At 32.4% G+C, this 26,410-nt stretch overlaps 1 protein-coding gene across 4 annotated transcripts in view; it reads left to right on the plus strand.

Annotated features, from left to right (window-relative positions):
- The window catches only part of LOC147070096 (ketimine reductase mu-crystallin), a 55,340-nt gene that overhangs the window by 11,191 nt on the left and 17,739 nt on the right, over positions 1-26,410 (plus strand). For 3 of the 4 annotated variants that reach the window (XM_085949316.1, XM_085949319.1, XM_085949318.1), the window contains 2 exons: positions 10,624-10,818; positions 12,166-12,364. In XM_085949316.1, coding sequence (XP_085805442.1) covers positions 10,627-10,818; positions 12,166-12,364 — 391 coding nt within the window. In that variant the 5' untranslated portion in view covers positions 10,624-10,626. Of the gene's footprint in view, positions 1-2,952; positions 3,748-10,623; positions 10,819-12,165; positions 12,365-26,410 lie in introns of those variants that run through there. The other variant, XM_085949317.1, reaches the window with a different exon arrangement.

The following is a 26,410-nucleotide window of genomic DNA, read 5'->3' on the forward strand; positions in this document are numbered from 1 at the left end:
ATTTTGCTCAAATAATATGCAGCGAGAGAATAGAAGAGATGATTGTGTTCACACTCATTGCATACACATTTTTATTTTCAAGAAAAACACGATGTTTTTAAATTAAAATGTATTTATTATTTACATATTAATATATTTTTACAAAATATTGTTATATAAAAGGTCCAACCAATATAATGATATGAAAAACTAATTTAATGATAATAATAGTTTCCAGAGTTTATAAACTCACGGTTAGATTTTTAAATATTTTACAAGTATTATAATAGTAGTACCTACTCATCAGCAACATCTTCTTGGCTACGTGTTAAAACTGTGAACTAACATGCTCCGCCCATTTTTAACCGCACTTCCATTGTAACTAACAAGCTCCTCCCATTTAGTAGACAACGGCGCCTAGAAGCGTAGCCAAGAAGATGTTGCAGAAGAGTAGTATAAATTCGAGGGCTTAGTGTCAAACAACACTATCTACAAAAGTGCAACTTTACAGGAGAGCCAAAAATCATTATTTTAGATTCTTGTAACTCAACAAGGGAAATGTTTATTTAAAATCTAATGTTAATATTTTATAATTTATTGTGTATTGTACATTTATCTTGCTTATGATGATGTTAAAATTTATAGGGATAGTTTTTAAAAAATATGAAAACAAGGGTAACTTATGTAGTTAGCGTTAAACTTTACTGACGATTTTATAAGAAATTAGAAAGATTGACATAACGTTGTTTGACTATCATGTAGCCATAAATGTAAAATAACGTTATCTCAAAAAAAAAAAAAAAACTTTTTTGTAGATAACGTTGTCTGACTTTAAGCACTCGAATTATCCAAGTTAATACAGTTTTTGCGAAATTGAACAAATAAGGTAGGTATTGAATATAATATTATGTTAATAAAAACATAATAATTCATTGTGATAATTTAATCAGGGCCGGGGCTTGTAACCGGGCAAAATATATTTTGGCGAACCCATAATCCTTTTGCCCTTCATCATCTAATACTGTGTACAGGGAACTCAGAAATAAGTATCTGTTCTGTGACTGTGTACATTAAATTTGTTTAGAATGGGATATTTTTTTGAATCCAAAAACTCCTCTAGTATGTAGGTACCTACATACGTTATTTAAAATGCTATAAAACAGCTCTTTAAATAGAAATTTTCACTAACCGCAGTGATCGATAATTTTCCGAAAATATTACAGTGTGCTCGTTTTTTTATCATACTCATACCTATCTATTTTAGACGGACATAGCGGTCTGCATAATATTATGTACTTGAGGTCTGGCCAGGCAACGTTTTTCAGCGTCATACTAAAATAATAATATATAGTTTTTTTTTTATGAAATATACCCTGAAAAATTGTATGCTTCTTTTCTCTATCTTTCAATGTAATTTTGCACGGGATTTCATTGTTATGAACTAAACTAATGTTTTATTGATAATAATTTAGTACTATCATTTTCAATGTTTGTAGCAAAACAAAACAAAATCTCATTATTGATTGAAAAAACAGCGGTTTACATATCATCAATATATTTTTTTACCATACTTACTTCATATTTGGTTCATTATAAACTTTATAAAAAATAATCTAATAATTTTATTCATGAACCAAGAGGCTATTTTTTTTAAAGTCTCGAATGTTTGCACGTGATATAAAACTAAATCACAATAATTATTAATGGAGTAACACAACATGGCATGGAAAGATGCATGTTGAACATAACGCAAATTAACATGATATACCTGCTTAAGGCGAAGTCTTCACTGAGCCTTTTTTAAAGAGGCGCCTAGCGGAAAAATACGAAGCTTGCAATTTGAGACATTTTTTTGATAATTTACAATTTCAACTGTATTAATGAATAAATATGTATCTGAAAACATTAAAAAGAAAAATATTTTTTATTTTAAGTCAGAGATAAACTTACAATTGTAAAAAATGTGAATTTGTTGAATCGGACCGCACCCTATTATTACGTATGTTTTATTGTCATATTTATTAATAAAATTTAGTTTATTAAGTTTTCTAAGCATCACTTAAGAGATTTTTGACTAATTCATAGTTTGAATATTTTTAAGTACTTGTATCTATTTTAAAAAACATCGATTTTTATAAAAAATATAAATGTGTATAACTTCAAATCCTTTTTATTTTTATTGTAAACATTTGATGACTGCATAAAGTATTTTTATTACATAAAAAAATATTCTTTTAAACCTCTCGATTTAATGTTTTAGAATATAGTCATATTTCAGTACATCCATGTGCAGTGGTGTTAAGATTTTTTAGATTTATTATTTTTTACTCATTTATAAAACCGTTAGTAAAATTTATGTTGACATTATATAGTGAAATATTTACGAAAAAAAAATATATTTATAATCTCTGTGATCCCAAATTTGACAAGACTTTGGCATTTTATTATTCAAAAAATGGGCGCAATTAACACATTTGAATATACTGACTATAAGCTATGTCTTTGACCATTCAAGTATGATATACATTCTACGAATAATGATAGTTTTATAATAATTATTTAACTAAGAATAAGGTAGTATTTTTTTTGAAATACGCCATTTCTATTGGCATTACCCAGTGGTTAAGCTACAACATACGGCCGTAGCCATAAATTGACAAACTATAACTGAAGTAGGGAGTAATATTATGTTAACGCGCGTGTTTGAAAATGTTTCTAACCGAAAAAAAAATCTTTTTTTTAAATGGTAAAAAGAAATGTCCAGGATCATGCTTTGAAAATACCATACAATCTCCATTTTAACCTACGCGGTGCACGTCCCCCATTTTTTAGATTTTATGAAAATAATAATGTACCTACGTAAGTCCTACATATTATTTAATAAGTTTTACGAGGTTAAATATTTAATACGGCTGATTGTGTTTTTACGTATGTTTTATCTTTATCATAAAATTATCTTAAAATCGATAACAGTACCTATCTAAAGAATAATATTTTCACTTAAATATTAAGATTGCGGTGTACTTTAATGTTAATAATACAAAAAAGTAATAATATCTTTTACGGTTACAGTATTTACATAACAAAGTTGACCTAAATTATTATTTCTATAAAAAGTGGACAGTTGGTAGTTCGGCTACGTATAACCAATACGTGATTGTTTGCGAGATACGGTTTTTATTTGGATACGAGAAGATACAATACCTATATCGACAGTTACGTCTTGTTTTCTCACTGCGATTTCCATCAGTTGGAAGCATTTTATAATATTATTGTTTAATATTCTTAACTAAATAATCTACAATTAATATAGCTTCAGTGGAAATATACCAAGTGTCTTTGTTAAAAATAATTAAATTCATAATAATAAATAAATAAAGTGACATTGAAATGGATAACGTACTCCAAATATCAGATTCAGAGGTGAAGGACGTATTAGATTGGAATATTTTGATACCTGTGGTAAAACAGTCTTTGATAGCGATATCAAACACGCAGCCAACAGATGGCAGTACACGTTATAAAGATTTGAAAGCAGTCCAGTCTCCAAGAACCTTCACACATCTACCAGATAAGAGTGGATTTTTGATTTCCATGCCAGGATTTATTGGAGGATTGGACGTTGATGGAACCGGGGCTCAAACCCATTCTTCTCTAGCTTGTAAATTGATAACGGTTTTTAATGGAAACGCCACGAGAACTCCACCACTGCCGACGCTTAATGGATGCATTTTGATGTTTGACGATAAAACAGGGACCGTCGATGCGGTAAGAACATCAGATTTGCACTTACGTATAAAATTAATAATTTGCAATTTAACTCATTCAGTGCTGACTAGATAATGATTTTTTAATTACCACCTTTAAAATTCACGTTAATAACAACGATCGGCCGCCTGGTCATTACGCGCCAGGTGCGTCTTCAGCGTCCAAAGTATTAATACACTGAGAAGTTTACACCTTTATGTGAAACGATTAAAGAGTAATGCAACAACAAGAAAAGGGGCCCAATGATATCACGCCAGACTAAAATACGCACCTGACGGTCACCTTTTCAGAATGCAATGGTCGCAGAGAATGTGGATTATCACCGCCATTTTTAAATTAATAAAGCCTGAGGATAACTTTTTGCACAAGCAACGAGTGGTCCACTTTTCAGCTGTCAAAATCAGATCCCAGATTGCTTAACATATTGATTCACCCTTTCTCGTTTCAAATTGAGTTATAAAAAATCTCAAATCAAATATATTAACTATCAGTGTTATTAATAAATAATATACATTCCTGTTATTCATCAGCTGTCAAAGTCAGACTAGTCCTTCACAGAAAAACCGGTGGTAATATCGATTTACAAAAAATATGTAGGTAGCATTGATCTATGCATTATATTATTGTAAGGTGTGTTAATGCTAGTGTATTATTAATCATCTAACTTATTTATTCAAATCAAACCATTCCATATGTGAACACGACAGACGCGTCAGTATGAGCATTCTATAGAACAATGACAGGCAATGACAGTTTATACAGACAACAACTGGAGGGGCGGAAAAAGTAGGACCAGTCGTTGTGAATGTATCGGCTTTCTACTCGAGTCGGCAATGGGATGATCCATTATCACGTAGATCTTGCGGTTTCAGATTTGTTCACTACTTTTTGACGAATTGTGTATTCCATAAGAAGACTATTACTTATACTGACCGTAAACCTTAAATATTTAACACAGATTTTATTTAATGATTAAATTTCTCAAAAACATTGGAAAATAACAAAGTAAGTACCTGAAAGCAAAGCATAAGTGAAATATACTAGTTTCAAGATAATTGACCGGTGTTATGTCATACAAATGAATTAAAATTAATAGTTATCTAAATGTTTATTTTGTTTTTTCTGGGGTTTATAATTATTATTAATAGATGATAGTGGTAAGATTTTGTGTATAGCATTATTAAAATTGCGTTATTTCAGTTATCTTACTATCAATTTAAAGTTACAGGACAGTTTTAATAAATGCTACAGGGGCATTTTTTTCTTTTATCTCTAGTCTAGGTATACCTAGCTTTCAGCAAACGATTAGCATGCTTATCTGAACTTTTAATTTTTTTACTTCATTTTACTGTTGCTTTCTGGCAATGAAATGTGACTGTTAGAAAACGATGGAAAAAGTTTTAGATTTATTACCTGAATCGACTGTTAAAGATATCGTCCCCCTATTGAAACTTCATATTATATTTTACAACGTTTTTATTAGGTAGTATTCTTATTTGTCCGGTGGTTGTCTATCCGGTACAAATCCTGCAATCGATTTTTGACTAACTTCCCGACTAGCTAGACATTTGAAACTTTTAGAATGTATCAGACTTCAGAACACGATGCCAATGCATTTTTTAATACTTTTAGCCATCTTTAAGTAGAATTGAATTCATTTTTAGTTAATTATGTTTTGTATGAAAGGTTATTTCGACACCATTATTGGTTGATAGGGGTCTGGGGTCCTGGCAACTAAATTATTAATATATACGTGCGTTATTATGTAAATCAATATGAAATGTCAAAATGACATTTCAGTATTATTTCTATCAAATACAATTTTTTTTGATCGCTTAAGCTAGTCAAGTCAAGTTTATATGATTCGACAGAAAACTTAATAACATTGTATATAAAAAGTTATTTTTATCTTGAACTAAATTATTTATTATAATTATTACCCACATACTGTCACAGTTATAAAATCACTGTTAAAGTAATATATCTGCATCTCAGAGGTAGTGTCTTCAAGATTTAAAAAAGGTGCCTAACGCAGTGATTGCATTTTTTTATATGGCGAAACTCTTGAAGCATTTTGTACAATCTCGCGGAACTCTTATCTAGATAACTGGTCCAGAAATATAAATATGCCACCTCTTACTATATTTAGTCACAATTCATACCTTACCAAAAATAATTAACTTACTAACAATGCACAACACTCACAATGGCCGCGTGGCTTAAATGCCGGCCTATAGAGTCGAGGTCAGAATCCTGGGTCTGGCAAGTACACATATTGTTTTTCAATTTGTGTATGAGTACGAGTATGGACTTAATAGGTTGAGCAAGTAGCTGACATCCATTTCTCGTAAAAATAAAATCTGTTAATACAAACCTTCACTCTGTGGAGGCCCATATGATCCTATTAGGATCGGACATGGTCGAAAGAAAGACATTGCATAGCGCCTCAGGTGGAAAAATAGTCATCAGCACGGAATCTGCTCCGAAATGTCTCCCTGAAGCAAAGCATGAAAAAGTTTTCAGGGTTTCCCAAACTATGTTCCGCAGAACACCAGTGTGAATAGGTGTGCCGCGAATTTATTAAAAGAGTACCCAATGTATCAAAACAATCTATTATTGTTTTACGTTCGTTTACTACAACATAATATTTATGCGAAGGAGGATTTTCTTAATATTCTGTAAAGAAGTCAAAGTCCAGGAAAGGCTCGAAGCCACAACAGATATAAGAATTCAAATTCCCAATACTGTTCTTGATATCAAGAAAATTTATAATTTAAGGAGCCAAAATCATCAAAGTCATTAAGTGTTGTGCTAAAAATAATTAGGTACTAATTAAATAAATATTTATAACTTTTTTCTCATTTTTTTTAAATGTATTAATTTTGAATTATTAAGGTACTTTCCCTACAAAATAAACAAAGAGTTCCATTAAAATTTCAGGATTTGCGAAGTGTTCAGTCGCAGGAAAAGCTTGGGAAACCGATTTCATCCGATAAATCATCAATAAGCAATAGCACACCAATGCTTTGCTATACGTATCTTAACGTTAACATTCAAATTTTAAAAAAGTTTTGACTTACGTAAAATGAGGGTGCGTAGTAGGCGGTCAGTCTGTAATGACAACTGATAAATCACGTTAAATTACACTGCGAAAAGTTTTACAAATTCTCGCGGAATTCCTGGGTTCCATGGAACCCGGCTGGGAATCACCATCTAGATATTAATTAATAAAGTTTTCCCGAAAATGTTCTTTTTGGACCTAAAATACAATGGCTCTCGTGTATAGAATTATAATGATTTAATTGGCCATTTTTGGGGATTGAATCTAATACCGTCCAGACTTTGGTTTTATGCTTTTGTCGTTCAATGCATACATACTTTTAGTATGCGATACAATGTAGCTTATATAAGTATGTCAAAGTTTTGTTCATAATATACATGCCGTTTGAGATTTTTTTTATAATCATAATAGAAAATTGGAAATGCCTCAGGCTAAGGTGAAATTGGATTTTTCTTTCCAAGATGCAATCTTCTTTACGGTCAAAAAGGGAAATAAACTTTATCGATCAAAAAAAAGTTGCGCGTATGTTGTTGGGCTTTGTGTGTGACATTTTGTTTGGACGACAAGTCTACCTAATACGTGCACCAGAGGCGAATGCTGCCTGTTGGATGGATGTAACCGAAAAGACGTTACAATCTAATGCCACGTTCTCAAATCACGATTTTTGTCGTTCTATCGTCATATAGAATTTAATTAAAACAGCAAATGGTTGTAATGTATAGGTTTTTATATGCCACAATGTCATATTATTAATTGTGATTAAATATTTTTTTAAGACTTTATCTGCATGAAATACGGAAATAAAAAGTAGATAAGTATGTAGATTTAAAAAAGACTGATAAGATTTGAATTTTTTCAAATCATTTGTTGGTTCAACAATGGTTGGATATATCCGTGCACACATCCACCTGCACCCTCACCTTTCTATCTTCATCTTACTATCTGACCACTTTGCATACTCTTGATAAATTTTTGTAAGTAGGTATTGATAAACCACCACACTTCTGGTCTAGCTCAGTTTCAGTTTTTTTTGAAGGTGGGTATCATAATTGTTCTTTTTGTACTAGCAAACTGTCACTTTGTGTTTTTGTAGGGTTTTTTTTTTGTCTGGATTGGGATGTGGAGATGGGCAATTAACACACCGGAATGTCACGGAAACGACGAGATGTATTTACGTTAATAAATGTTCTAGAGGTTACATTTTTATACACATGCTTACTACGTGGCTGTCAAAGAAGCTTCTCTCGCTAAAACCAACGGTCACTTGAGAGCCGCACAAAAATGCGGCGTTGCCATTCGTATTTTTCTCCAACGCGATTAAGACAATGTTGCCGGCAGATATTTAACATTATTTAATTATTTTATAACAACTCTTTTTCTTCTCCTTGCACTATCTAACATTCCTCTCTCTCAGTCACAATAAAGTTATTACAATTTTTATGAGCTTTTTCTATACATTCTACTGACATGTTTCATACATTATTGTTAGCGACAGTTGGTCACTTTTTATACTGTTTAAGTGGCGAAGCCCAATTGCATTCGTCGTCTCGCATACTTTCTTACTTATTCACACCTGGTCTTCCACGAACCGTGTCCTCAGCCTCAAAGACACGGGCCGTGGGACTTATTTATGGAAAGAAACGTCCCTCTGGGTGATCAACGGTGTGGCTCGGTGCAGTTTATTTGACTATGAGGCCAAGGGCGTGTTCAGGCCACTCTACACCCCTAAAAGGTACTCTAGGTATAAGACCCGAAGTCCGAGGTCGTGACAGTGTGTTATTTTTGAAATGTTTTCCGAAATATTTTGGGTGACTGAGATAAAACTCTATTGAATTAGTACTATAAACTAGAAAAAATATAGTCAAGAAGATGAGTTTTCATCAAAAATAGAAATAGAATAGAAATAATATATTTAGTTTATAAGAAATATTTATAGTCAAGAAGAAGAGTAGTTTTTAAAAAGGCTATATTATATTGTGTCTACGGTTCCATTCTTAATGACATTTATTTTGAGTTTATTGGATAACCAATAATTTAGTAATCCAGCAGGTCTATTCTATACACAAGGCGACTATCGACTGCTAAAGTGGTAGTATTTATTACATATTTGCATTGAGGTATTATAATTGTTACAATAAGTTAGCCGTCTAAACAGTCAAAACTGTCTATCTCCTACCTACCTAAAACCTACCCTAAGTTTGATAATATTTATCACTTTATCACTTTAGCGATCGATAAGTAAGTGTAGAATAGACCAGTGGCGAAGGATAGAGGTAGGCTGTTAAGATCTGACATAAATAGTGCACGTTAAACTTTGTTAGTCATAGGTAATTGTTTGCATTGAACTAAGACTACAATTATTTATAGATAGTGTTAGTTAGTTTTTAAAAATCAATTAAACCCTACCTAAACCAAATCATGTTTTGGTATACTTTAGGCGATCCGACAAAATTGTACATACTTTTTCATTCATACTTATTTGTTTTAGTCGAGTTAGGAATACATATTACACATATTGTTGGTTCGTTTTTTAAAAGTCATTAAGCCCTGCCTAAACCAAACTATATCTGATATATTATTCTATCTATAAAATATCCAAAGTTATACACCTATGATTTAATTGCATAATTTAAGATATTTTATAGATATACGAGTATTTTTTGACTATTTTCTAATGGTTTTCTTGGTTAACGGTTAACTTGGTTCTTGGTTAACGGTTCGTGGTTAACTTGGTTTTCGCAAGGTTTAATTGAATTTTAAATGTTAACCAACACCGTCTGTAAATTGTAGTAATATTTCAATGAAGACTAATAATTATGACTGACAAAGATTAATGTGCACTATTTATGGCACATCTTAACAGCCTACCTCCACCCTTCGCCACTGGAATAGACCCACAGTAATCGATATCAAATCTGAAAATACCCACAGTATTTGGAGCAATAATTATTTTCCAAATTTAGCCTTTCGGATATATTATTACTATGATACATTACCGTTGGTCTTTATGATCATTTATTTTGTGAACGTGAATAGATAAAGGAATAAATTGATGGCCGGGGTGTAAACCGATTTTTTTCGTTTAATTGATGATTCAACAAGTCAATAAGATTCTTTACATTTGTGTAAAGCACATAAGTTGAACGTTGTTGGAAAATGTTATATTATAAATAAGTTCAAGTTATCTATTTCTGAAAAGAAGGGTGGAAAAATACACTAGCCAGACTTGATATTTTTAAAAATAATATTTTTTGGAATGTCGTAATACTGGATGACTTATAATATTATTATAAATTATAAACATACCAGATAAGCGTGGAGTTGCATAGTTTTTATAGAAATATGACGTAGTTACAGTGACGCCGAGTGAGAGAAAATGGTGCAATAGGCTTCACGTAAGAGCAATGATTTGAGTTGCCCCATCTCCACCCGCTATGTATTGCAGCTGCGGTTTGTGCACGGCCGCCTTCTATGACGCCTTAAACGTGTCAGAATGAAAAGATTTTAGTGCCACACTTCCTTGCCCGGTGTTGCACGGGACTGATGTAGCAACCATGCACCTTAGTGCTTAAAGAAAGAGTTTTAGAAAATATTAATGGTAACAATAGGTATTTAAAGTTACCCGACCCCCTGTAATTCGTGCGCAGTTGAAGAAATTGCAATCTGCGCAAATTCAAGGTAAAGTTGTTCCATTATGTGGTTACTGAATAAAAAATGTTTTCATTCGCATTTTGTAAAAACGCTTCTACTGAAAAAAAAACTGTACCACATAAGAAATAATGTTAAAGCAAAAATATTGTATTGTATATTTTTAGTTAATGGACGCTGGCGCAATAACTCAATGGCGTACTGCAGCAGTGACGTGCGTGGCAACAAGTCTTTTGTGGGCTGGAAGAATGGGTGGCGACGCTGGTGCGAAGAACCCTGCGAAAGTTTTGGCCATTTTTGGAGCTGGCAAGCAGGGACGTATACACGCAATTGCTATGCAAAAGCAATTCGGATTCGATGAGGTTAATATCACTTTTCAATAAAATCGTTTTATTTCGGGTATATACTATTAGCCTTCAAATAAAAATGCTGGTACCATAGACAAAACCAGTATAAATAAGGCCTCATCCACATGTCGCGTCGCGATTTGACGCTTGCATTCTGACGGTGCTGCTTTACGGTAGCGAATCATGGTACCTTACGAAGGCTCAGAGTAACCGTATACTGAGTTTCGAAAACAGATGTTTGCGACGGATACTAGGTGTGCGGGTGGTATGACTTTAGGGGCAACGAAGAGATAAAAGAACGCACCAAGCAGCTTCTCATCATGATGAGAGTGAAAAAGCGACGTTGGACCTAGCTGGGCCACATACTGCAAATGCTAGAAGAGAACCTCAACCTGGCTTGCCTGTTCTTCAAGCCGACCGGATTCCGGCGTCCTGGAAAGTCGCTAAATACTATCTATAGAATGTATACAGCGGAGCTGGTTTGACCTTGAACGAAGCAAGATGACTGGCGAGCGACAGGGATTCTTGGAGGCGTCGCGTGGTGTCCATATTATGCTCCAATTGAGGGGCGGGTATGACCGAAGAAGAAGAATTAATTATGGGAGAAGAATTCCAGATTAAAGAGGCATATTTATTGGATTTTTTTATTTCCCTTCAATAGTTACGCAGTTCTTGGAAATTTATGGTTAAATTAAACAATATTACTAATGACATCTTCCCAATAAATGTGACATCACTAAAATTTTAGGTACTGTTCGATTATACGGAATACAGCGGAAAACGCATTTTAAAAATAGCCGATAAACTGGATAATTTGTTAGTTTGGGTTAGTTTAGGTTAGGTTAGGTTGAGTTAGGTAAGGTTAGGTTAGGTTAGGTTTAGTTAGGATAACCTAACAAATAATCCAGTTTATCGGCTATTTTCAAAATACGTTTTCCACTGTATTCCGTATAACCGAACAGTACCAAATTTTAATAATACCATGGTGGTTTAGAATCTAATTTGTGTACACACTGTGATTTCAATTTTAGAATAGATTCATTCATATATATTATTACATTGCATACTATATTGATAATTATTAGTAAATGTCATAAAGCAGTGTAAACGTTGAAAACTATTTTTTTAAATTTTATATATCGATAAGAAATTTAATAGTATGTATTATAATACATAGTAATTATATAATTTTACGATAATAATTATAGCATTGGGATTCATAAAAACATTTTGGCTTTCCTGAACATTTTACTGGGTTTTGAATTTTGACAACCGTACTGTCAGTTTGTAGTAGATCACAGCTTACTAATAGTTACAAATTGAAATGCATGTGATTCAGATGTGGTACATCTATGTTATTAGATACGCATCTGGAACAGAACGCCATCTCGTGCTCAAGCATTGGTTACCGAACTTCAGGGCATGAATCTTGGGGCCAAGATATTATTCCGCCAATCGCGAGAGATTTGCGCGCAGGGCGCTGACGTCATTGTTACTGCTACGTCGGCTATGGTGACGCTTCTTCAGGATGACTGGATAAAGGCGGGAGCGCATATTAATGGTGAGCCAAACACTTTTAAATATTTCTAAGTTATTTGTTAAAGTGTTAAGCAGCTGTCTTTATAATACATGAAATTACAATGGGGTAAAATTTGATCCAATTATCTGTGTTTAGAACTAGTGTAATCTTTCTAAAAACATTATTTTTTAACACATTGACTCATGGTGGTATTATTAATATATATATATTTTAAATATCTCTGTCTAATCAGACTAAACTATTATCGACCAATACTCATACGAAAGCCTAGGCCCTAGTTCATAATATTCTAGTATTTTACTTAAATCTTAAGTGATTTTCTTACCACTAAATGTTTTAGGAACTGAAAAGCAGGGCTTCGAACCGGAACTAAACTGAAAATCGTAAGCCGGAAAAACCGTTATTTTTGTGGAACGAAAACGGGAACCGAACCGGAAAAAATTATCGGTTTCTTCAGTTCAGTACACGATGCTCAAACACGCGCGTTAACATGATCTTACTCACACTTCAGTTGTCGTTCAGTTGTCAAACATTAATTTGACAAAAATAATACATAATATTATGTATACAAATTAAATATGCTGTAGTTTTTCATCTGCAATAATATGTGTGTGAAATTCAAGGCGTAAAGAAATAATTTATGATCGTGTGACGCATCTCGACATAATTCTCATAATTTACAATATATTATTTTTAAATTTATTGATACGGCCATGCAGTGCTGCATAATCATTGGTTTCGGAGCGTGGCACCGAATTATTTATACTCGTACTATAAAATGTTGCAACTATGGTAAAGATTATTTTTTTAAACCAAATAAAAACATTTAAAAAGTAATCACTTAGGGCTGAACCGAAAACCGGCAAAACCGTTATTTTTGACGGAGGAAAACCTGAGAAGCTTGAAGCCCTGCTGAAAAGTGTCCGAACACAGTAAGTTAGTGAGTTGCAATTGTTAAGATGAATAGACTCACCGCCATCTTTAGATTAATAAAGCCTGATCGTAGCTTTTTTCACAAGCAATGAGTGGTCCACTTCCATAATATTTATTAATAATGACAGGCAATAACAGGTCATCCATAGAAGGTAGGCGGAAAGGTAGGACCAGTCGTGAAATGTATCGGCTTTCCTCTTCAGTCGGCAATGATAATGTACAAAATAAAGAAAAAAAAAACATTATTTGTAATGGCTACATTAAAAGAAACAGAAAAATAAATTAATGAGAGAAAAGAAAATGGAACAACGAAGTATATGCATTATGAGCTTGTTTATTTATATGGAGTGGAGACTTTAAATTCCAAAAGCACTCATGGTTTAAATATTCAGAAAAAAATTTTAATGTTGTATCTTTGTTACAACGAAATGACATTTTTGGGACAATACCTACTAATGAATTTCACTAAGATAACATACTTACACTGATCTCGCGGCTTATTTGGTATATTATGTCGGTGGGGGGTCGTAACTCGACCAAAAAATTAGAACGAAATGGATTGACTCGACTAAACGATTTTACTAAACTACTCGACTAAATTTATCTGTCCATACAGATTTAGTTACTAAATTACCACTCGACTAAATTACTGGCATAATCTGAACCAGGATTAATCAGTGAGCATGCATTATAGTAAGGCTGGGGCGCTGAATTGAGAATTAACATGGTAGTGCTAGTTATTGGTTATCGTCGAACGCAATGCGATAACTTTTTTGCAGTAAAGAAATATGTTCGATTGAATATTTCATTAAACAACATCAACAGTCATCATTTACTACAAATATTGCATTCGAAGAATAGAACTACTTTTGAAAAATGACAGCTTTGTTTCTGGCCTGAATATATTCAGCCTTGACGTGCTTTTAAAGGAAGCAACCACGAGAAATAATATTGATTGCTCAATCGAGTCAACAACCTAAATGAAATTTGTGAATTAAAAAATAAAATGGTAGGTACACATTATTTATTTTCAATGGTATTTATTACTACACAATATCTTTGCATGATATTTAGTTTTTTTGCCCACACATGCATTAATAAATTATATAGAACCGATATTCTCATAGTAAGTACACACGCACGTTCTTGCTCGATGGTTTTACGCTGATTTCAACATGTCTCAACGTGTGTACCATCTTGCTCGATGGTTTTTTGTTCGACATCGAACAAATTGCGCTATCCAAAAAAGATTGAAGGTCTGTAATTCATGCGCGATGTAAATTGAGTGAGGGAGTGAGGACGCACCGTCAAGGCTAGTGTGGCCTCGCTCTCACTCGTGGTCGAAGTCGTGGCGGTACGACGGTGGCCTCACAGCGTCTTGTATCGAGTTGCTCGACTGAGTGGACGCAACGACGAGCATGCTTCCGAGTCAACATGTTCGATCGAGCAAAACCGTCGAGCAAGAACGTGCGTGGGTACTAGGCTTTAGACACAAAAATAATATTATGAAAATTATTATAAAAACCACTTTTATTTGACGTGTGGTATAATATAATATGTATATAATATAAGTTTTATTGGTGTCTTAAAAGAAATAGTGTAAATAATATTATTGATGCGATGACAAAAGAAGCAACCTTCGCACCAAAGAAATCAATGGAAAAGTCCTATTTATGTTGAAGTAACTAGAGTGTTATTTGTATCTTTATTCTTATTTTTATAAATTCTGAGATCCTGATTTTATCTTTCGATGAATTAAAATAGACATTTTTAAACTTTTTGACTAAGTTAGTTAAGTGAGTAAAAAGATCCATTTAATTGGACGGAACTGGTCCTACGCATCTATTCTATACACAATGCTGCCATCGGTAGCTATAGACGGTAGTTATACATTGAGGTATTATAATTGATGCAATAAGCTAGCCGTCTAAATTGTCAAAATTGTCTATCTCGCTCAAAAAGTTAACACTACCAAGAAAGAAGCCGTTAGAACACTTTTTGAAAGTTCAGGCGGTTAACTTATTGTAACAATTAACCGCTTGAATACATAAATATGACAAACTACTTTCGATAGCCGCCGATCGTAGCCTTATGTATAGAATAGATGCGCTGATAGTTAAACAATAATAGTGAATTTACTAATTTTTATGATATAATATAATATGAAGGAGTAAATTGATAACTTTGATTTTTCCAGTACTATCGCGTGATTAATTACTTGTTTATTTTTTGTCATAATGAACGATATAATCAAAGAGGATTGTTACAATACTGTTTAGGAAACTGTTCCATAGAAAGAAAATATTATGAATAGTGATTTATTACTTCTTTCGAGTGAGAAACAAAAGGAAAACTTGTTACAAAGATATGAATAAATTTAAATCCATTTCCTGGGGCAATTTGTTTTAGAGAAAAGAGAGAATATTCCTCTCTCATTTGTTTACATTTTCCGGTCGAGCCAGTAAAGACCCCGCATCCCTTCAGGGTATCCTTTCATCGCAGTCATTTTTACTGCCTGCTCATGCGAATAAAGAGTTTTACACGATGTCATGCCATTGTGGGACCTGCATAATCTGATATGGAATAAAATAAATTCTGGGCCACGAAAAAACTCAGTTAATAGAAAATCGCTACAGAAAATAAAACTATTGTATCAGAATATGCATATTATGATTGCTAAACAATTTACGTACATGCTCAGCGTACGTCAAAATGGAACTTTTATGCTGTTTTCAAAGCATGATCCTGGATATTCCTTAAACGTTGTAGATAATCTATTTATATAAATTTGAAGCCTTATTATCCTTTATATTTATTTTAAACATTTAGTGACTGCATAAAGTATTTTATTACATAAAATAGTATTATTTTAAACCTCTCGCTCTAATATTTTAGAATAGAGTCATATTTCAGTACGTCCATGTGAAGTGGTGTTAAGATTTTTTGTATTTATAAATTTTTAAAAGCATTTATAAAACTATTAGTAAAATTTATGTTGACATTATTATAGTGAAATATTTACAATACAAAGTATATTGATAATCTCTGTGATCCCAAATTTGACAAGAATTAGGCATTTTATTATTCAAAAAATGGGCAACATTTGCACATTTAAAGATACTGATTATAAGCTATGTCTTTGCCCATTCAAATGTGATAAAAATCCTACGAATAATGTTTGACATAATTAATAATTATTGACCTAAGAATAGGGTAGTATTTTTTTGTAATACTCCATTTCTAATGGCATTCCCCAGTGGCTAAGCTACAACATACGGCCGTAGCCATAAATTGACAAACGATAAATAAAGTAGGGAGTAAGAACATAGTAACGCGCGTGTTTGAGCATTTACCCTGTGAGGTCATAATATATTTATATGATTTTATCAAAGCATAGGTGTTTGTGATTGTTTCTCTACTGTCGACTGTGTATATATACTGTCATTGGACCTCATGGTCTATTGTAGTGTTAAAAAGAAGAAAAAAAGTTGTTTTAATATGTAGATAATTAGTCGATAGTAAAGAGTTCGGACTATATCATTTGAAAACATTTATCGAATAAATGAAGCATTATTATCGACCGAAATAATTAGACCTTGTCCAGATGGCGTGTGCTTATCTCACTTTATGCGCATGCACCGAATATTATGTGCTGCACCCATATAACGCGATTCATTTGGCAGTGTAGAACCTAGGTAATGTAATTCATTTTTGATTGGGCATAAAACCCTAGCGCGAGTGTGAGAAAAAAGGCTGACAACTCAATTGTGATACACAGCTCCTTTGAGATTTATAATATGTCGCGATATACTGGCAAGATATATTCTCGGCAGTGTACAAGCTAAGTGACGTAATTTATTTTTGAATGAGCATAAAAAACAAGGTGGTCGACATCACAGGCTCCTTGAGGTACAACACGCACGTACTCGAGAGTCTGGCGAGTGCTCGCGCTTGTCACGTGGGAGATGACGCACCCCGAGTGGATATGGACGATTCAATGAGGTTTCTGTTATCTGGACAAAGTCCTAGTTTTGTTTTCAGCTGCTAGATGTTACTATAAAATGTCGGTACATTTTTTTGTGCATTTAATTATGCTGTGTGGCGCTTAGATGCATGTTGCTTAGTTGTCTTTAAGTTGGCCTGACGTCCAGTCAATGGCGCCAAATCGTTCACGACCCTTACTTTATTATGGTTCATGCAGAAAAATAAGTAATTATATCAGACGTATGTGGTGAGAGCGAGTTTGTTTATGTCTGTGAAGTTTTGACATTATTGCTTTATGTTTTAAAATAATGCAATATAAGGATCGCGTCTCTCTGCGATATCAGCTGTTTTCTATGATAGTAATGATAACATCGGATTTGTTTTTATTGTTGCAATCTTGAGCTGGGATTTGTGCAGCTCGCCTCACAAACGAAGCGGTTAAATCCGCTGTATCAGGTTTATTTATAGCCTTTACACTTATCCCGTGCTATCTTGTTAACATGAACAAAATGTTACTGTGTATCCGGATATCCGGTGATGCTACTGAAGGCTTCGCTAAATAAAATCGCACAAGTAATATATTATTTATATATTTTATTATAGCGTTAGTGTATACCTATGATAAAATATATAAATAATATGGGCTAGTGCCAAATATTCAATCCAGCTAAATTCACATTTGTATTTGGAACTACATCTAATAATTGCTCATGGTTTGCAATAACTATAGCCACACCACTGTCTCAGCACAAGGATACACTATTTGCCAAATACCTGTTACAAGAAAATGGCTGTAAAAGTTTTCGAACACAATTAGAAAGTAATTAGATATTTTTATAAAGTATTTATATATTAGGTATTATTATATAAATATATATATATATATATATATATATATATATAAATATTCGTAAAAAATGAACATTGTATCTTACATTATAAAAGCCACCTTAAATTTGCTGCCATATTTAAATTAAATCAATTTATGTAATCAAGTGTAGTATTGCACTAAAACAATTAAGCGCGACCCAAATTGAGGTGCATGTCACCTACTGCCATGGGCTGCCGCGAAAAAACTGTAAAATGTCGTCGTTCTTGGTGTTTAAAATGTTATCAGACTGATGCTCCCATCCCGTAGCACATTTTGAACTTTTAAACAAATATTGTCAGTTGGCAAAATCTGTCGTAATCACTAAAACAACAATGAGGTTACCTCACGTTGAAATGCACTGCATCGACACCTGCATGACGTTTTGAACGTTTTTATCATATTCCGCATGCCTACACTTTCCAAATGTCATGTAAAAATCACGATTTTTTGTTTTTAGCGGTTGGCACTATGTATTTTCGATAAAATTGTTGTCTATTATCTATGGTCTTACTATATTACTATCTATAAACTATTTTGAACTCCCGCATATGCACAAAAAGTGGTTGTCACTTGTGCCTATTTAAGTTTAAGCGGAAACAAACCTATTATGTGCCGTTCCACCGCAGTAAATTATGTGCTTCATAATATTTAAATTTTGTCACGTTTTCATTAAAAGAAAACCTCCTGACTGACTCACACTGAATTAAATTCTAGAGATAAGCCCTCGTGTAATGTATTCATAAAAGTAATTGTGGGATGCTTAGTCATTTACACAAAGCGCAGGGTAAAAAATTATAATCCACCACAAAAATTTGTCCGAGAAATTTTTCGGAATGTTCAAATTATTTCCACGAACCCCTTGTGCACGGCCGCAAATAATGTTAATGGAAACATTTTAGGGATTTGCCTCTAAAAGATGCGTTGTATAATAATATGATAATATTTTTAGCTATTCATAAAAAAGGTCTCTTTTGAAACGTGCGGAATAATAAGTATTAATAAATTAATTAATTTATTTTTCTTCCAAAGCGAATTGTATGCGCCTACACAGTGCCATTTTTAGATTAATAAAGCCTGAGCATATCTTTTTGCACAAGCAACGAGTGGTCCACTATTCATCTGTCAAAATCAGATCCCAGATTGCATGACATATTGATTCGCCCTTTCTTGTTTCAAATTGCGTTATAAAAAATTCTCAAATCAAATATAATTATTAACTATCAGTGTTATTTATAAATAATATACATTCCTGTTATTCATCAGCTGTCAAAGTCAGACTAATCCTTCACACAAAAACCGGTGGTAATATCGATTTCCAAAAAATATGTAGCATTGACCTATGCATTACATTTTTAGAAGGTGTGTTAATCCTAGTGTATTATTTATCAAATAACTCATCTATCCAAATCAAACCATTCCCTGAGTGAACACGACATACGCGTCAGTATGAGCACTCTATAGAACAATGACATGTCATTCATCGACAACAACAGGAGGGGCGGAAAAAATAGGACCAGTCGTTGTGAATTTGCTTGTTGTGAAGTGACTTTCTACTTGAGTCGGCAATGTCCTACATGGACTAGGTCAGGGATTGTGAATCTTTTTCATCGAGTATTTTAAATTATATGCAAAAATCTGTTTTAAAAGCAGCTGCGTGTCAGATAAATAAAACAAAATTCTCACGTCACTTCACACAATGATTAAATTTGTTGTAAATATACAAAAAAAATATTAAAATATACCATAATATACGTTTTTTTATTTACACACTTTATTAGTGGCGTGCGGTTCTAAGATGGTATATGGTGCATTATTATAATAATACTATACAAAAAATAAATATTAATACTATATAATAGAATTTAAAATCTTAATGAATTTATGTTTTATAATATTCCATTTGAGTCGTTTTTTGTGACCCGGGTTTCATCTTTCGGAATCTTCAGCCCTTGTGTGTACTCATCAATGGTAAATGCACACTGACAACGAATACAGTAAATTTTTGCTTAACTATATTATATACTACAATAAAGCATGTAAAAACCTTATTACTTATCTACCAAGTAAAGGATCAAAATATAAAAAATAAACAAACTAAAATCCATTAGAATATAAAATTTAAAAAAAAATACAAATTACTATTTCACTATACCTATCTATGACGTATATTATAATTTGTTTATTTGATTGATAAAACCACTTAGTATTATAAAAACTAAGCTCGATCTCAAAAGTTTCCGTATGACACTGCACTATTACATGATTATTTTTGTAATTAAGCAAGGATTGTGTATTGTTTTTTTGATGTCATTTTATTTATTTGCGGATTAAAATTGAAGACTTTTAGAATAAGTATATTGAAAACGCCGTGCAAATGAGAATCCCATATTTTTTACACGCCATGTTTAAGTCAAACCGGCGATGTTTTACCTGAGTAAAAGAAGTAAGTAAAAAGCGGGTTCTCTCCATTTTTGAAATGCACAACAGTCACTCATTGAAATATTCACGTTTGAAAAAATAACTTTATTATTTTTAATTTAAAGAATAGTTAACTATAATCTAATATATAAAAAATAATATTTGTTTGTTTGTGTGTTTGTTTGTTTGTTCGTATTGAATGCGCTGCCATACCGTTCATCCGATTGCGATAAAACTTTGTTAACTTATTGCTTGCACTTTCGTGAAGAGTATAGGCTATATCATATATATAAAAATGAATGTATGTCTGTCTGTATGCCTGTTTCTCTGTCTGTCTTTCTGTCTGTCCCGTATGCGTTCCTATATTATTCATCCGATTGCGATGAAATTTTGGTAAGTGGTTGTATGCACACCCGCAAAGGTTTCTGAATTAGAAAAATCATCATCTTCTTCTTCTTCATCATTCTATTTTCTTTTATTCGTATGGTTCCTATACCATTCATTCGATTGCGACAAAACTTTCGTCAGTTATTGTACACACACCCGCAAAGGTTTCTAAATTAGAAAAACTATCTTTCTCTACTTCTTCTTCATTATATCTTCTTTTATTCGTATGGTTCCTGTACCATTCATCCGATTGCGATGAAACCTTTGTCAGTTATTGTGGTAACACCCGAAAAGGTTTCTGAATAAGTACAATTATCTTCTTCTTCTTCTCCTTCTTCATCATTCTATCTTCTTATATTTGTATGGTCCCTATACCATTCATCCGATTGCGATGACACTTTCGTTAGTGGTTGTGCCAAACACCTGCGAAGGTTTCTGAATTAGTACAACCATCTTCTTTTTCTTCATTATATCTTATGGTTCCTATACTTTATACATTATTCTTTATACTTTACACATTATTCGTATGGTTCCTATACCATTCATCCGATTGCGACGAAACCTTCGTCAGTTGTTGTGATAACACCCGCAAAGGTTTCAGAATAAGTACAACCATCTTCTTATTATTCTTCTTCTTCTTTATCATTCTATCTTCTTTTATTTGTATGGTCCCTATACCATTCATCCGATTGCAATGAATCTTTCGTCAGTGGTTGTGCCAACACCTGCAAAGGTTTCTGAATTAGTACAACCATCTTTTTCTTCATTATATCTTCTTTTATTCGTATGGTTCCTATACTAATCATCCGATTGCGATGAAACCTTCGTCAGTTGTTGTGGTAACACCCGCAAAGGTTTCTGAATTAGTACAACCATCTTCTTTTTTTATTTTATATTCTTCTATTCGTATGCGTTTCTATTCCATTCATCCGATTGCAATAAAACTTTCGTCAATAATTGTGCCAAAACACGCAAAGGTTTCTGAATTAGAATAACCATCTCCTTCTTCTTCTATTTTATCTTCTTCTATTCGCAATGAAAATTTGGTGAGTTGTCGTGCGCATGCCCACGAAGATTTCTGAATTAGAAAATCATCATCTTCTTCTATTTGTATGCGTTCCTATAATATTCATCCGATTGCGATGAAACTTTTGTCAGTTGTTGTGCGCGCACCTGCGAAGGTTTCTAAATTAGTATTATATAAAATACAACGTTTATTGTTTGTTTGATCCATGCAATTTTGATTTTTTTTACTACATATTAATAACATTAATAACGTTTGCATATTTTGGATTCGATTTTAATTAAGTGGTCTTTTGTTTGACCTTTACTACTATTAGAACTATTTTCATATTGCCATATAGTATAACACAGATATTTTAATATTAAAAAAATAATTACCTCTTACTATTTTGTAAATATCTAAGATAAATATAACCACGAAGCGACCCTGTGCGAAGCCGGGTACTTCAGCTAGTAAATAATAAAAATTAAAATAGTTTACCTAAAAACCTTTCGAAACTGTGTCATTATTTTTATATGTATAAATCTAAATGTGTAAATAAGTAATGGGGAGAAGCCATTTTACTTTTAACCTACTCACTTTCGATTAAACGTATCGGACAATGTGTTTTATTCACATTCTGCATTACCTTTTTATTCAGATACTCAGGGTATATTGATAAAACATAATATTTTTTAAATTGTTGCGTAATCAATTTAAGATTTTAGATCTTAGATTTTATAAACATCTAATTCAAATTTAGAACTTTACCCGCGTGACACACAAAAATGGTCCGCGTGCCACTCTTCATATGTTCGTCATCCCTGGACTAGATGAATGATTGGACGCAGGTCCGAATTTATTCCGGATTTGGATGCATACAGAATTGATGATGTCTACCAGTCATAACACCTGAAAGCAACGGCGGCTTCTGGTATACACATTTTTGTAAGTATAGTAAACTCGGGTTTTACAGTGTATTGTTAATAAAAGAATATTCTATCGAAAGTAGTTATCTACTTTCGTCGATATCACAGAGTTTAGACCAAATCATTATTGCGGGGGCAACTACTTTGTCTGCTTTAAGATTTATTCACACAATCTGTATATACGGGGCCCTTATCAATTTAGGCGCCTGTGCTGTATTCCGTTTAGCCCTTTGCTGAATTCGATTGTTAACCATTAAGTCATTGGACGCTAAAGATGCACCTAGCGCGTAACGATCAGGTGGCCATTCAATTATCTAGTCAGCAGTCAATGTGCTAATTTAAGATCATTATTTTGATCTTTGCTTTGAACCTAAATACATACGGAAGGAACAACAAGTAAATTAAATCCAGTCTTGGGAGTCAAATCCGTAATCCACAGTTTAAAAAAGGATGTTTTTCCACGCCCTCACTGTGGGAATATTTAGTCTTGTTCTGGCTATCACTTTAATTAGTACCACATACATTAATTTAAAAGTAATAACTTTATTTTTTGAATAATTATATTTCAATGTGTAGTAATGATAGTTTAAAAAATTAGCCAGGATACAGTAATCACTGAAGTTTGCGAATTATTGCAATATTCAAAGCGTAGCTAATTGTAAAACTTTCAAACTTTCACGGGTCGTAAATCAGGAGATATATAAAAAAAAACAAAAAACAAAATCGAAACTTTATCGGGACTCTTTTGTTTAATGTTGCGGTGGTGTTAAACGTACTGTGAATGATTTAAATTATTTATTATGAAAGTTTTCTACTAACTGTCACGATCATAAGGATATTATATACCTACACTCCACATTGCTTTTGCATACATGCAAATTGTAGATACTGTGAACTATCTTTACTGAAAGAAACTGAAATAATTACAAGATAAAAAGAACTTTTTATATACTTACAACATTTTCAAATTTTCTGTTCAATTTTATGCTCAATATGCTCAAACTTGCACTTGATATGAAGTAAATAAAAAACAAAAAAAAACAAACAAATATAGAATACTGAAATGTCATTTTGATTTCCATAGTAACGCACGTATATATTAATTATTTAGTTGCTAGGACCACCCACTTAGCAACTAATAATAGTGGATTGGATTACGGATTTCTTCCGAAATAACTTTTCATACAATACAGAATTACCTGAAAATGAATTCAATTCTACTTAAAGATGGCTAAAAGTATTAAAAGAATGCATTGTCATCGTGTTCTGATATATTCTAAAAGTTTCAAATGTCTAGCTAGTCGGGAAGTTAGTTAAAAATCTTCAATCGTCCAATAAAAATCTTGGACAAACAAGAAAAAATTTGTACTGGACAAACAAGAATACGAGCTAAAGAAACGTGGTAATAATATCGCATTATTGTAGAATGTAGATAGTAAAATTCCAATATTATTTGATTCATATTATTTTGATTGATTTTATTTTGTTTGGTAACGAATATCTGATAATAATGCTTTCAGTATTATCAGATAATTGATACAACTTGTTACGTACGAGCACCTACCAAAATTTGATATAAATATAATATTATACAATATGATTGTTAGTCTAATTTACCTATTATACCTATTTTCATCTGTATTTTCCTTGTATTCCGGTGGTTTTTATTTTGATAAGACATATTTAGACATTCATTTTACCTCAATACTATACGGGCACCTATATACGTTAATTTATGTTACAGTAAACTATGATAATATGACCAACTGCATAATATGTAAAAAATTCTGAACACGATTGTTTTGTACAAAATTTTTGCGTTATCGGGCCGTATGCATAGTAGGTACCTAATACTTTTGGGACTATGGGTTACTTTAAAATTTAGAGCAGAGAGCTAAATTTCCTAACAAGGCATTGAGTGATAAATTAAAGGATAATTGTATTCAATTATTTATGTAATATATTATTATATAGTCGGGTCGCCAAGATGAAATTTATTAATTTTATGTTTTTATCATTACAGTACACTTAATTACGAAATATTGGCAAGGAAGGTGGCAACATTTCTCCACTAGTTTAAGATACAACGAAAATCTGCGAAGTTACATTTTCAAATATTTAAATGTCACATGGTTAAGAATTTGGCAAAACGGATAACTGATCCCAAACGGATCTGGCCAGATAGTTAAGCACAGATCGAACGACGGCTATTGATTATTCCACGTGTCTTCCCGTAATAAATCAATGCGAACTTTGACGTTTAGAAAAAAATAATAATTAAAATACATAGGTAGTAATATTATTATTCAAATCAGCATAATATGTGTTAGTCGACCGTCTGATGGATAAAACAATAAATATAGAGAATTGTCCAAAAGAATCGTATAATATTGTCGGAAAATTCAACCCTAATATTTAAAAACATCTTTAACGTGTTTCTTATGTGGATTCAAGAAAACTCATTCAAACTCATTCATTGAAATTAAATTTCACAATACTAATGTATTGTGAAGTTTAATTTCAATGAAAGCGTTTTGACGTTTTGCAATTTTACCTGGTATTAATAGAAAAATTATTATTTTTACCAAACATGTAATTTTTTTATTATATATAATCAAATTATCTAATAAAGAGTTAAAATAAAATAGGTTTCCATGTTACTTAATAGCGCCCTCTACTCAATTAAAACCGGCCTTGATGATAGAGTTCTCATTTACACAACGAATAAATCAAAAAAAAATAATACGTGATCGATTATTAAAGTAGTAACACTTATAATACTGACATCTTCTCAAAATCAAATATCATTTAATACTTATAGAATGATTTATTTAAAAAAAAATCAATATAAAAAATATCATAATTTATACCAGCTATTCTATATTTGTTTGTTATTGACAATTTTCAAAGCATATTTGAATGAGAATCGAGACTCGATGTTATTTATTTAAATCTTGACTCACCCCTCCCTTCATCATTTTCATTTTATGTTTGCAGCAAACTTTGAATGAGCCACAATATAAATTTATTGCTTTATTATACATCGAAAATATTACTTTACGAACACACGACGAGGCGCTCATGGATTCTGTGAAGGATTATCGGATTTATTATAATGACATTGTACATATTTTTAAAATTACATTTATTGTGACAATGAATATTTAAAGCCAAATTTAATTGAAGTAACATAATAATAATACGTTTTAGAATTAACTAAAACTTCTTCTTTTTCGTCGTGACCTGAGGATTGTACCCTGGATGATTTGACCATTTGACAGATATTGACAAAGCCACGGATCGTATAGACGGGCCGGTAGCTTAATGGACAATAACACTCACCCGGGCAGTGACAAATGTGAGTTCAAATCTTGCACGGTTCTACTTGTTTTTTCTAGTTGACGTTTTTCAAAATGATGTAAATACTTAAATTAATGTGAGAAATTGAGGTTATTTTTTACAACGTTTTTTTTACTACGTTTTTCTTAGCTCATATTCTTGTTTGTCCGGTGGTTGTTTATCCAGTATAAATCTTGCAATCG

Source organism: Rhyacophila brunnea, unplaced genomic scaffold, assembly GCF_057557595.1.
Source record: "Rhyacophila brunnea isolate RB1 unplaced genomic scaffold, BYU_Rbru_1.0 scaffold_22, whole genome shotgun sequence".
Lineage (NCBI taxonomy): Eukaryota > Metazoa > Arthropoda > Insecta > Trichoptera > Rhyacophilidae > Rhyacophila > Rhyacophila brunnea.